The 13,173-nt window shown below is 55.8% G+C and overlaps 2 protein-coding genes across 6 annotated transcripts; one reads left to right on the top strand and one right to left on the bottom strand.

The window, feature by feature from the left end:
* Positions 1-159: 159 nt before the first annotated feature.
* SIAE (sialic acid acetylesterase) lies at positions 160-5,012 on the bottom strand. Of its 5 annotated transcripts, none has more exons than XM_051638520.1 (10): positions 4,928-5,012; positions 3,659-3,850; positions 2,608-2,771; positions 2,370-2,508; positions 2,061-2,323; positions 1,729-1,855; positions 1,509-1,642; positions 1,172-1,326; positions 858-1,053; positions 160-776 (listed from the first exon to the last, which is right to left on the bottom strand). In XM_051638520.1, the coding sequence occupies exons 1-10, from the start codon at positions 4,971-4,973 to the stop codon at positions 528-530; spliced, it is 1,665 nt and encodes a 554-aa protein (XP_051494480.1). In that variant the 5' UTR covers positions 4,974-5,012; the 3' UTR covers positions 160-527. The 5 variants fall into 5 exon arrangements, with proteins under 5 accessions (XP_051494480.1, XP_051494481.1, XP_051494483.1 ...); XM_051638521.1 differs by having other exon boundaries at positions 1,729-1,838; positions 2,061-2,244; XM_051638523.1 differs by lacking the exon at positions 4,928-5,012 and adding an exon at positions 2,869-2,948 and having other exon boundaries at positions 3,659-3,694.
* A 3,640-nt stretch (positions 5,013-8,652) lies between these two features.
* Positions 8,653-13,173, top strand: NRGN (neurogranin). Its single transcript, XM_051638532.1, has 3 exons — positions 8,653-8,842; positions 11,344-11,547; positions 12,852-13,173. Exons 1-2 carry the CDS (start codon positions 8,828-8,830, stop codon positions 11,545-11,547), a joined length of 219 nt encoding a protein of 72 aa, XP_051494492.1. The 5' UTR covers positions 8,653-8,827; the 3' UTR covers positions 12,852-13,173.

The following is a 13,173-nucleotide window of genomic DNA, read 5'->3' as shown; positions in this document are numbered from 1 at the left end:
GGTTGGTCTGTCCCTCCCTTTTCCAGTGGAGCAGAGGCAGAGGGTCTCAGCTTATTCCAAGAGCTGGATGCTACATTGTGCCTCTCCACACAGACTTCCCTGCTGGAGGGGTGTGAACAGAGGACTAAGGGATGTTCCTCTGAAACAAAATCAAAGGAGTAAAGAATAAAATGAGCCGTTTAATTTCTTAACATGGCAGCTCCATGTCCCAGCCCAGGAGACAGAGGCTGGTCCTTGGATCCTGCAAGCACCCTGCCCCCAGTTTGGGGTATCCTGGGTGGGGGGTTGTAAGGAGCAGCAGTGTAGGGTTCAACTCACATCCCTGTATCCTGCTGCCTGTCCTAAAATAATTTGTTACCAATTTCATTTTAAATTGGGGGATTTTTGCCACCCCCTGCAGGCCAAAGAGGAGCTGGGAAGTGTTTAATTAGTAAGACAATAATTAAGCTGCATCAGACTCGCACAGTGCCAGCTTTGCCCAAGGTCTCGGCACCCTCTGCTGTCCTCTCACCCCAGTTCCCTGGGATTTAGAGCCTGGAGCTGGGGCAGAGCAGCAGTTCTGTCCCTCCGGTGGATGGGGAGGTGTCCAGGAGGAAGGGGGGTGCGGGCAGCCCCCAGGCGTTGTACAGGGCACAGGACTGGTAGTCACAGGGCCACTCGGCCCAGGCGTAGCGCAAGCCCAGCACCAGCGTCCCACAGCCGGCCAGGGCCAGTGTCACCTGGTGGAACTCCACTGTCACCACGGGTGCCGGCAGCCACCCGCTGGAGCAGCACACCTGGGGAGAGGGGAGGAAACTCTCTGTCAGGGTGGGCTTCCCTCCCAGCCCTGGGGGGGAGGTGCTTCCCCGGCTCCTCACCTCGAAGGCCAGCATGTCCCTGTGGCGCCAGACTAGCTCCTGGCTGTAGGTGATGTTCAGCAGATCCCTGGTCATGTCCAGGATGGCACGGGTGGGATACGGGCCCTGGAAAACTAGGTTCTTCTCCCTGTAGGCCACAGCCCTGGCACCCAGGTGGAGCCGGTGGGCCACTGTCTGCTTGTCCCTGGGGTGGATGCTGTGGGAAAGTGATCACAGAATATTTTGGCTTGAAGACATTCGGGATCATCAGGGAGGATTGTGGGGGGTGCAGTTGCTTTCCCACAGGTATCCCCTCCTTGTCCCCCAAGACTTGCCTGCCGTAGGGCGAGTGCTCATCACCCAGATCCATGGCCACGGCCATGAAGGTGCTGGGCATCCTGGCATTGGGAACGACCCCCAGGTCGGCAGTTTGGTGCCACCGGAGCCGGGCGAAGCTGTCATCAGGGCTCTGCCGGCGGTAGGTGGACAACTGCAAGGCAGGGTGGGACATTGGAACTGGGGAAGCGGGATTGGGCTTCCTGGCAGGATTTACATTTACAGCAAGGATGGGTAAAACCTCCCTGGGCATAAGAAGGAGGAAGAGGGTGCGGGTTCTGCCCCTTGTTCCCCCTCCTGCAGAACCCCCTCCCCTCCCTGTCGTCACGTCCTCACCTGCACGAAGCCGAAAGGGAGGAGCAGCTGGTTCTGCCCAGTTGATCCAGTGTGGAACGCCCAGCGCCAGTCAGCAATGAGTGCTGGGAAAGTGCAGTTGTACTGGTCTGTGTGCAGGTGTGTGTTTTCCTCCCCTGGCTCCAAAGGTGAGGGGATGGTGAGATCCCAGTGGGGTAATGGAGAAGGCAGGAGGGGGTAAACGTGGGGCAGGGGGGCTCACCCTGGTACCACAAGACCCCCTGTAGCGTCAGGTTAAGCAGGGGGTGGATCATGGCGTTCCAGAGCACAGAAGGTGCTTGCGGGCCAGAGAGATGCAGCCAGGGGGAGAGACTGGAAGAAGAGCTGGGCTGAGGGGGGTGCAAAACACAAGGCCAGTCCTGAAACTGTGGCTTTGGGGTTCCCTTTCTCCCCCCCACGGCAGAAGGGATTTTACCCCGAGATGCCTTCTTTGGGAGAGGTGGTGGGATGGGAAGGGACGGAGGGGGTGAGGTTGCCCCCCCAAAATCCCTGTGCCATGGGGTGGAAAATGCTCCCGCTGCGTCTCCCTCTTACCTCCCTGCCTCCTCCAGCAGCCCACAGGCCCGCAGAGCCCTGGGGGAGGACCAGGCCTCGATGGGGGTGCCTCCCCAGGCCGCCTCCACCAGCCCCACGGGGTAGCCTAGGGCCTCGTGCAGGTACCGCCCAAACAGCCAGCAGACAGCCGAGAAGTAGGAGAAATTCCCATGGCCCAGATTTTCTGTTCAAGAAACAGCTGCAAATGGGAAGAAAAAAACAACAACAAAGGAGGGGGGTGGGGGGAGAAAGCCATTTCCAGGCTTTTTTGGGGGTCGTTTATTTTTTTTGGAGACAAGCAGCTCTCACCGGCTGTCGGGATGGACCAGGGCAGGTCAATTTGCTCCAGGTCCTCCAGCTCCTGGTCGGAGCGCGCAGGTGCTGCGGTGAAGAGGCGAACGTGGGGGTAGTGAGCAGCAGCAGCGAGTTCCTGGCTGGAATTGACAATCTAGGGAAGGGTTGGGAGCATGCCAGGCACTTCCCAGACTGATCCCAGCTGGATCCTGGCCTGATCCCCGCAGGTCCGGGACAACCTGTGGGCACTCACCTGCAGGACCGTCATTGCCATGTTGCTCTGCCCGCTGCAAAGCCACACGTCCCCAAAGTATATGTCCTGCAGTGTCACGTTCCTTGAGGCCTCCATAGCTGTCAGTGTGTAGGGACCACCCGGATCCATAGGGTCCAGGACAGTTGTCCATGTCCCAGAAGGTCCTGGAAGAAGAGGGTGGTGCTTATCATTCATGGTCCTGTTGAAGATCTCAAGATCTTCACAAAGAGGTGGCCAACGCTGGTAGGGATGGACAGGCACCAAGGGAAGGCTTTCCCGCTGCAGAGCCAGGCCAGCAAAATGGATTTGGGAAGCTCTCCACCATCAGATGATCTTGCCTTCTGCAGGGATTTAGGGGTTGAAATTAAATTCTGGAAGACAAATGTGTGTCAGAGCAGAAGTTGCTGGGAGGAACCAGGATTACAGGAGCAGCTTGGCGTGTGTGACACCGCGATGGCTCCAGCTAATTTTAGAGGCGCTGAATTGAGGTGCAAAGATACTCTGCTGGAGCTGAGCGTGGATCTTCTGGCCCAGCACATCTCCCGGCAGCAGCGAATTGCTGCTTTCTCACAAGACACCTCCAGGCTCTTCAGCTCACAGAGGAGCCCTTGGGGCAGCAACTTCAACTCCCCAAATGGGGATGAGCAACCCCAAGGCTTAGAGACCCCCAGCAGGATCCTCTGAGAGCAAAAACATCACCAGGAGATTTCCCTGGAGATGGTTTTGACAGGGAGAGGAGATAAATCCTCTCCCTCTCCCCTCCACAGCCTCATGGCTGGGCACCATCCTACACTCTCCCACCCACTCCAGCAGCAGCTCAGCTACCATCAGGAAAGCAAAGGGAGCAAAGGCTGGCCTTGGCGGGGAGAGGAACACCTGAACCCTCTGAGAAGGGGAGAGCATGGCCCCAGGGGTGCATCAGCTGGAGATGTCGCTCTCAGTGTCACCTCCATCAACCCAGGGCAGTGGGAGGACAAATCCAGGCTCAGAACAGGCTCCTTGGCCACCAAACCCACCAGCCCCAGCTGCCTGGTGAAGGTCCACGACTGACCTTTAACCTGCACTGTCTTCTTGGAGATAATGAAGCCACTGTCCTCAGACAGAGCCACTGTCACCATGGCCCCTGGCTCCCCGTAGCCCCACACCACAGCTCCTGCCGGCTCCTTCTGCAGCACCATGTGGTCACTGTAGCAGGACGCAAAGCCAAATTCTGCCCCTGGGACCAACAGCACAAACATCAACTCTGGGAGGGAAAAAGCAATGAGAAAAAAACTCTGGTGCCACCTCCACCTCCCTCTTAAACACAGATTATTTCAGATCCCACTTCCATTTACAAATTCCTTCAGTCCAGGTCAACCTCATAGAGGTTAAAGTCAGTGAGGAGGTGAGAAACCTGCAGGATGGGAAGTCCCCAAGTCCCCCTATAAGGGATGTCACCTCTCAAAGCACAGGAGCTTGCATTACATGGCATTTGGATGCAGATTATGGTAAAAATTAATCTAATAATGGTATGGGAGCTTCTCTACCTTTTGAAAAAAAAAAGGATAAAAAAGGTTTGGGGAGCAATGTGATGGGAAAGGCCAAGCATGTGGCACCAGCAAAGGGGCCTTCAGCAGGGCGGGATATAAGAGGTCTAACAACCTGCACTCCCAAAATAGGCAGGTTTTGGGTTTAATGAAGAAAAGAAACGATGTCCTTGGCCTCTTTAGGGTTTAACAAAAGAAGGACACGATGTCCTTGGCCTCTCTGAAAACAGCTGCAGCATCAGTCCCACCATCTCATACCAGAAGGGCTCCAGGAAGGACTAGTTACATAAAAAAAAAAAAAAGTCAGAGGGGAAAAAAAACAAAAAATGAAAATTAAGAAAAAAAAACCACACCAAAAAAACCCAAGAAAAACCACGAGACGCCAGGGAAGAGAGTGGAGGCTATAAAAAGCATCTGGGAGGGAGCAGAACCCACGAGACTCCGGCGAGGAGCCGCGTGTCCCTCCCGCCTTACGTAAAGCACCGACCCACGGCAGCAACGCGCGGGGCGTGCGGGAACGGGCCTGAGGGGGGAAAGGGCACAGAAATGGGGCTGGGGGTGCCAAGGGTGTCTACATGGGGCTGGGGAAGTGGAGCTATGGGGCTGAGAAGGGCATCAAAATGGGGCTGAGGAGGGGGGAGAAAGGCGTCGAAATGGGCCTGGGGGGTGCTGAGGGTGTGGAAGCGGAGCCGGGGGGAACCAAAGGCCCCGAAGTGGGTCCGGGGGTGCCGCCCCAGGCCGGACCCAGAGGATCCCCAGGGGGACTGGCGGACCCCGACCCCCCAGCCCTTTACCTGCGGCCACCGGGACCAGCAGCACCCACAGCGCCCACGCCGCCATCCTGGGGGGAGGTCTGAGGAACCGCGACCCCCGCCCCGGGACCGGCCCCGCCCTGTGGGCGTGGCCAACGGGTTGCTAAGCGACCGCGGCCTCAACACAGCCCGAGGCGCCGTCGCAGCCTGGTCGGGTTGGGGGATCCCGGAGCTGGGGTCGCGGGGCCGAGGCGGGGGAGCGAGAGGGCTCGGAGGGAAGGGGGCGCCGAAATCGGGGCGGGGGCACCGGGGGTGACCACCTACCCACTTGAATTGCCCCCCCGCTCCCCGGGCCGCGCAGGCGCGGGGTGAGTCCGCCGTGCGCATGCGCAGAGGACCGGCAATGCAGTGACCTCTGGCGGCCGCCGCGCGGCTTCACGGCCTCGCTGCGTCCGTGGGTTCGAGTCCCGGAGCTGCCTGGTGGGAAGCGCGGGAGTAGCGATTGAGGGGTTAACCCCCTCTGTGCAGCTGCAGGGCGTCCGCAGGGACCGGCCATGGCCATCTCCTTCTCCAGAAGCAGCCTGAGGCTGCCCGACGGCTTCCAGAACTTGCTGGAGGGCCTGGTGCGGGAGGTGCTGCGGGCTCAGCCCACTGATGTGGTGGCCTTTGCTGCTCAGCACTTTCAGGCGCTGCTGGAGCAGAGGGAGGGTGAGTGGCCCGCCCAGGGCATCAGGCCTTCCCCTTGTGCCCCTCACCCCGGTGTCAGGCCCTTGTGCCCCTCACCCTGGACATCAGGCCTGCTCCCTGTGCCCATCGTGTGTGTCATCAAGCCTCCTCATTCCTCAGCAACCTTGGCTGACTTGAAGAAAGGCAAGGAGAAGGAGGATGAGGAGCAGGACAAGGAGCAGGGAGGCAGCGTCGCACCCACAAACATGGTAAGGGACACCAAAACAAGCTAATTAGAGCCCCAAACTGGAGTGTCCCCCCCACCCATGCCACAGTTCCTCCCCTGAAATCCTCACCGGGCCACAGTAGGAGGACATCCTTCTGCAAAAGGGGACATCTCTCCAGGGAGCTGACCCTGAAATTCCCTGTTTGACTCTGTCCAACTCCAAAAAAAGTCACCATGACTCCAAAAAAAACCCCTCCCATCCTCAGTTTCCTCCCCATGGTGGCTGTTTAATGAGAATCCTTATTAATGAGGTCCCCGCCCTCATTAGTGACATTCCTGGGAGATTTCTCAAGCCAGGTTTAGGAGCTGGGCTCGGCTGCAGGTGATATTTTCAGGCTCCAGATTTAGGCCCCGGCATCCCGAGAGGAGGACAGGAATTTAATACTGTCCCCGCATGAAGGAGGGACTTGACATTGCTCGTCTTCTCCCCACAGTAATTCCATTTTGGGGCATTTTTGTCCCACTCCATCCCAGCCCAACCTCTACAATTCCTTTTTTCCCATCCAGAGAGGTTTCAAAGTTCCAAAAAATAAGGAGTGAAGGTTTGAGGTGGATCCAGCTGCTTTTGATTTTTTAAGGGAAGCTGTGTTCATCCCCGGATTCACCCCCCTCATCCTGGTTTTTCCCAGGGGGAGCGGCTCCCTTGGGAAAAACAGGAAGGAGGGATGTGTCAGGGTGGGGGGGGGTGGAAACAAGCTGGTGGAAAATGATGCCAACTGGCTCCACCGTGACCCCCCCTCGGCACTGGCTGCTGGCTCCCGTCGGCACCCGGCAACTCTCCCGTCCCAGGCACCTTTCCAGCATCAAATTCACGTTTTTAAAAATATTTAAGGATTTTTTTGAAACACCTCATGCCACCATCTCAAGCCACAATGGCGGGATGTTTCCAGTCACCCCTTTCCAAAAATTCAACTTATTTTATCAGGATTTAGAGCAGCCTGGAAAAGCATCCCCTCTGCCTCCCCAGTATTCCTTCTCCCAACATCGACGTCGCATCCCAGGGGGGGTTGTTTTCTGTGATGGAGGGAAACGCCAAGCCTGGAACGGGCTCAAAACCCGCTGTTAATGATTAGAAATGTTCTGGCATTTCACTTCCCTCCTACGCAGCCGTATCCTGCGGGAGACGCTGGCACTTGGCCCCTCTGCCAGGACTAGGGGGCTGCAGCTGGAGATGATTTTGGGGATGGGAGTGCTGGGAAAAACAGGATGCCACCTGCTCTTCCTCCCATCCCACCCCAGTTTTGTGAAATGTTTTGGATTTCCTGGACCTGGGGTGATCATCCCAGCTTTTTTTGATGAGGGATGTCATCCCAAAACCCCCTTTCCACTTGTTTCCCTCAAAACATCCAGTCTTCCCTTGCTGGAGCAGGCAATGATGGATCTGGAGATCCTAAAAAAAAGGGAAAGATTTGGTTTTCCCATCTAAAAATCCCAGCAGAGCACCTGAGGCTTTGCCTGGAAGTTGGAGAGGGGTCTTCTGGAACAGAGCTAGGGGTGGCCTGCAACTTTCTTGTGCCTGGGATGGGTGGGAATGGAGATGGGATTGGGATGGGGACAAGATGGGGATGGGGACAGGGATGGAGATGGGAACAAGATGGGGTTGGAGACAGGATGGGGATGGGATGGGAAAGGGGACAGGAATGGAGACAGGGATGGGGACAGGGACAGGGATGGCATTGGGATGGGGGACAGGGATGGGGACAGGGAAGGGGATGATGATGGAAGACAGGACTGGGGACAGGGCCAAGGCCAGGGCCAGTGATGTCCATGGGACGGGGATGGTGCCAGGGATGGCAGAGAGGGTCAGGGCCAGCAGAGCCCCAAGCAGGACACAGCCTGGTGACAAGCTGAGCACAGGTGTGCCAGGGGTGCCCATCGGGGGGGGCCACATGGCGCACGGAGGGGCCGGTCAGAGCCATCGCTCTGAGCCCACCGGTGACTGGTGCGGTTGCTTAGCAACTCCAAACCAGCTTAGATGTGAGCGAGGCGGGCGATGGGGGGGCTGTGGGCTGCACCCCCCAACCACCCTGGGGGTCCCCCCTTCTGCCCTGGATCTCACTCCTGGTCCCAGGGTGGCAGCAGGGTACATAGAGAGCTGGAAAACAGCTGGATTTGTAGCTCTGGCTGGAGAGCACCCCGAGGAGGGGGGGGGGGGGGGGGGTCAGGGTGCTCTTGTGCACAGGGAAGGGACCCCCAGACCCCAAAAGTGGAGCCCCTGCCCCCCAGTGGGGAGCCCAAGTTTGGGTGCATTGCCCCTGAGGTGCTCGGTGGGACATGGTGTCATGCCCACCTTTCTTCCTCATCCTCCTTCTTGCCATCCTCATCTTCATCCTCATCATCCTCATCCTTATCCTCATTCTCCTTCTCGCCATCCTCCTTCTCTTCATCCTCTTTGTTATCTTTACCCTCAACCTCATCACCCTCCTCCTCATCCTCCTCTTCATCCTCATCCTCCTCCTCCTCCTCACCATCCTTCAGGAATGAGCCCTAAATAGGTCGGAAAGCTTTTGGTCCCCGTGGAAACAACCCTGGGGGGGGGGAACCATCTCCCCACCCCATTCCCTGCCCCCCCGCCAAAAAAAAATTAACCCACCACCCCCATTTGCTAAGGCTTCACCTCCCCAAAATCCTAAGAATTGCAGCCAATTTGGGTGTGCCCCCATTAACTGTTTGATCCAGTCCTTCCTCCCAACTCTGTCAGGAGCCGCTGGCTCCTTTAAAGCAGCGGAAGGAAAAATTGGAGGAGGGATAAAAAAAAAATTAAATAAAATAAAGGAGAAGGGGGGGGGGGAGAAAAAGAAAAAAAAAAACACTTCCCCCACCCCCCCGAAAAAGCCTGGCAGGGTGCGGGGCTGATAGGCTCGCCCGGAGGAGAGCGCATTACGTAGCAAGCGGCTCCGCTCTCAACTTGCCACCCGCGCCGGGAGAAGCCGCTGGGAAGCGAAGCCCCTCGCCGGAGCCCCTCGCCCACCGCCCACTCGGCCTCCACCATGGACTGCTGCAATGTAGGTGTCCCCCCCCTCGCCCTCTCCCCCCAGGCCATAATTTGGATTTTTTTGGGTTTCGTTTAGTATTCTTCTTACTCTTCCCCACCCGGTATGGGGGTGGATTTGGGGTTGCTGAGGGAGGTGGAAGCGGGGGGTGCTGCACCAAACTCTGCATCCCTGCAGCCCCCTCCTAAAGACTATATCACTCACCCTTCCCTCCCCAAACCCCCATCCTGCTCCAGGATCCGTCCGCATCCCGCTCGGGATTGTCCCTCCCCATCCCTAAATCCTGTGGACAGGGAGAATGTTCTGCATTCCCCCCTCCCCAAAATGATTTTTCAGGTGGGATCGGGGGGTGCTTATGGATATAGGGATGAACTTCAGGGAGCAGGGGGCTACCCCCTCAACACCCGAGGGTGAGCATCCCTCACTGCCCTGCCACCAGCCAGCTCAGAGCACTGATCCAGCAGAAAGCCACCTTCTTTTCTCCCTTTCCCCCTTTATTCTGCCTTTCCCCCACCTTTTCTCCCTTTCCCCCACTTCGCCCCCTCTTTTTCCCCTTTTTTCCCCTTTATCCCCATTTTCCCCCCCTCCCGCTCAGCCAGCAGCACGGGGAGAATCCTTGCATCTCCCATCCTGGGCACCTCCACAGAGGCAAAGTCCACTCTGGATATATGATTTCTCCCCTACATAAAGGATTTGTCCCCCCCATATATGGGATTCCCCCCCACCCCGGATATTAATTTTCCCCCCTTAGATTATAGGATTTCACCCCTGGATATAGGTTTTCCACCCCTTCATACAGGATTTATCCTGTTGGATATAGGATTTTGCCCCCTGGATAGAGAATTTCTTGCCTGGATGGAGGATTTCTCCCTTGGATGGAGGATTTCTTCCCTGGATTTAGGATATGCCCCCCACCCATATACAGGTTTTCTTCCCTAGATATAGAATTTCTCCCTTGGATATAGGCTCCCCACCGCTCTATATATAGTGTTTCTCCCTGGGATATAGGATTTCTTTCATGGATGTAGGATTTACTTCCCTGGCTATAGAATTTCTGCCCTGGCTATAGGATTTCCAGCCCTGGCTATAGGATTTCATCCCTGGCTATAGAATTTCCACCCTGGCCATATCATTTCCACCTCAGACCCGTCACTGAAGCCACTGTTGCTCTTTTCCTTCTCTCCCCTTTCACCCCAGGAAAACATCTGGAGCAACTTTGTGGAGCTGTGGCATGCTCCGACAGGAAGAGCATCCCCCCCTTCCAAATCCACAGCTTCTGAATAATTATCCCCAAAATCAAGTCCTTTAAATCCCTTAAGATGTTCCAGGGCAATGCAATAGACGCAGCCAGCACCGGAGCATCCAGCGCCGACTCGCTCCCATCTCCTTAGATTTTCTTGGGGGCTTTTTCCCCCCTTGACCTCAGCGTCTGGTCCAAAGACTCTGGTGGGATGCTCTGGTGGGATGTGGTGATTTATATGGCATGGGGGGCTTTTCCTTCCCTCTGGCTTCACTCCCTTCCCAAATTTCCCAGTGTTTTCAGCCAAAGCCCTGAGCAGGGATGCAGTAGGATGCAACAAGGAAGAGGAAACTGAGGCACATGGCTCAGCTTCTGTGATGTGACCCCCCCAGTGCCAGCGCTCCCCAACCCACCCTCTACTCCCAGGGATGCTCCTCTCCCTGTATCCCAGCCTTTGGATCTGTCCCTGGCAGTGGGAGGATTGTGGCCAGGTGGACTCAGGCGGGATTTAGGGATGAAGCATCTTCAGCTGCAAATCCCTTGAGACACCCGCAAGGAACCCTCATTTTTAGTGAAGGCCCCCAGTTTTAGTGAACAACACTAATTTTTAGCAAGGTCACCGGATTTCTTGGCAAAGACCCCATATTTTTAGCAAAGGACCCTCCTTTTTAGTGATAACTTCTTAATTTTTATTGAAGAAACATTATTTTTAGTAAAGGACCCTAATTTTTTAGCAAAGGACCCTGATTTTTAGCAGACAACCCTCATTTTTTGGTGGAAAATTCTAATTTTTAGCAAAGAACCCTCATTTTTAGCAAAGAACCTTCATTTTTTACTAAAGACCCTTCATTTTTTAGCAAAGAATCCTGATATTTCAGGGAAGGGCTCTTATTTTTAGCAAAGAACCCTCTTTTTTTTGGTAAAAACCTCCAATTTTTAGCAAAGAAATTTCATTTTTTTAGCAAAGAAACCTGAATTTTTAGCAAAGAAACCTGAATTTTTAGCAAATACTCCTAATATTTCAGGGAAGGACCCTTCATTTTAGCGAAGAACCCTTTTTTTTTTGTGAAAAACTCCCATTTTTAGTGAAGAACTCTTATTTTTAGCAAAGAAACCTAATTTCTTTAGCAGAGAACCCTGATTTTTCAGCAAATAATCCAGATTTTTAGCCCAGGAACTAAGTGAGGATCCTCTTTAATGGATTAATTGGGGGTGGTGCCCTTTTTGGGGTGCTGCATCTGCATGTCTCCCCCTCCCCCATTGCCCCCATCAGGAGGGCGCCTGTACGAAGCTGGACGAGGACATCCTGGACATCCCCTTGGATGATCCCGATGCCAATGCGGCAGCCGCCAAGATCCAGGCGAGTTTCCGTGGCCATATGACCCGCAAGAAGATCAAAGGGGGGGAGATGGAGCGGAAAACCAAGGAGGCTGAGTGCGCCAACAGCCCCCGCGGCGACCTCCGCAACGGCGACTAGGTAGGCCCTGAATCCCCAAAATCGGGTAGTTTTGGGTCATTCACCCCAATTTTGGCATTGTTGGGGCGGGACGGCAAAGGCAGGCATGACATCTCCTTCATCCCATGTGAAAACTGGGTTGGGTTTGGGTCATTTGTCCCAATTTTTAGAGTTGTTGTTGGGGTTGGAAGGCAAAGGCAGACTAAGGCAGGCCCCAAATCCCTGTCATCTCACCTCAAAACTGGGTGATTTTGAGTAATTTGCCTCGATTTTGGAGTCATTGGAGTGGGAAAGCGAAGGCACACCCCAAATTCCCAGCTCACCCCACTCCAAAATTGGGTGGTTTTGAGTTGTTTGCCCCAATTTTGGAGTCATCAGGGCAGGAAGCTGAAGGCAGACCTGGGCAAACCCTCAATCCCACTTGTCCCACCCCAGAATTGGGTAATTTTTGGGTGGTTTTCCCCAATTTTGGAGTCATTTGGGTTGGAAGGTGAAGTCCTGGGGTTGGGATTTCTCCCGTAGCAATGAGGTGCCCAGGCACAGGCTATTTTTAAAAGTCTGTGTCACTGTCTCCCAGCAGGAAAAAGGTAAATTTAATGCGTGCCCACAGAGCTGGGCCTGGGGAAGGGGGCTGGGATGTGTTGGGGAGTGGGATGTGCCAGGGGGACGAGGGTGGGCAGTGGGGAACACACCTGAATTTGTGGGGGAATGGGCTTGCTGCTGGCAAGGGTACCAGAGGGGGGATGCAACTGGTGTAACTGGGTTGAAGTGGGGATATTATAGTGGGGATCCAGTGGGGGTTTAGTGAAGATGCAGTGAGGATGAACTGGGGTACGGTAGGGATGCACTGGGGAGGAACTGAAGATTTAATGAAGATGCAGTGGGGATGAACTGGGGATGCTGTGGGGAAGCAATAGGCATTCAATGAGGATGTGCTGGGGATAAAATTGTGCTGGGGATGCAGTGGGAATGCTGTGGGGCTGGCAGCTGCTAAGGGCAAGAGCAGTGAAGCTCGTTTGGGCTGTGAGCTCCGTTAGCTCTGGCTCGTTAGCTTGGCCCAGCATGCGGGGTGGGTGCAGGCAGCAGCGGGAGGCAGGCAGGGTGCAGGCAGAGTGTGGGTGGGCTGAAAGTAGGGCAGCAGCAGGGAGCAGGCAGGGCATGGAGAGGGTGCATGATGCAGGAGTGGGGTGTGGGCAGGGTGCAAAGCGGGCAGGGTTGCAGGCAGGGAGGGGACAGGGCATGGAGAAGAATGTGGGATGGAGCAGTGGGGTGCAGGCAGGGCTCGGGGTGCAGGGAGGGCTGACCACTGTCTCTCCTTGTTTCAGGCTGCTGGTGCTCCTGGACCCTCTGCCGTCCCCCCCAACCCCCGCTTGGCCCCTGCATGCGCCCCCGGCCCCCCTGGGCCCTGCCCCCGCCTGCCCCCAGTGACCCCCCCCCCCAGACCTGGCCTGACCTTGGCGCCTTCCATGTCACCCAGCTGAGCAGTGAGGTCACAGTGGTGTGGGGCTGGGATGGCTGCGGTGGGTGATGTCATCCCTGCATGTGACGCCACTGGCAGGCATGTGACAGCCAGTGTGACATTGTGCAGACATGTGTGACATCACTGCGGGGCTTGTGATGGCTGGTGTGACATCACGCAGGCGGGTG

Source organism: Apus apus, chromosome 22 (genome assembly GCF_020740795.1).
Source record: "Apus apus isolate bApuApu2 chromosome 22, bApuApu2.pri.cur, whole genome shotgun sequence".
NCBI lineage: Eukaryota > Metazoa > Chordata > Aves > Apodiformes > Apodidae > Apus > Apus apus.
This window is presented reverse-complemented; position numbering and strand designations above follow the sequence as displayed.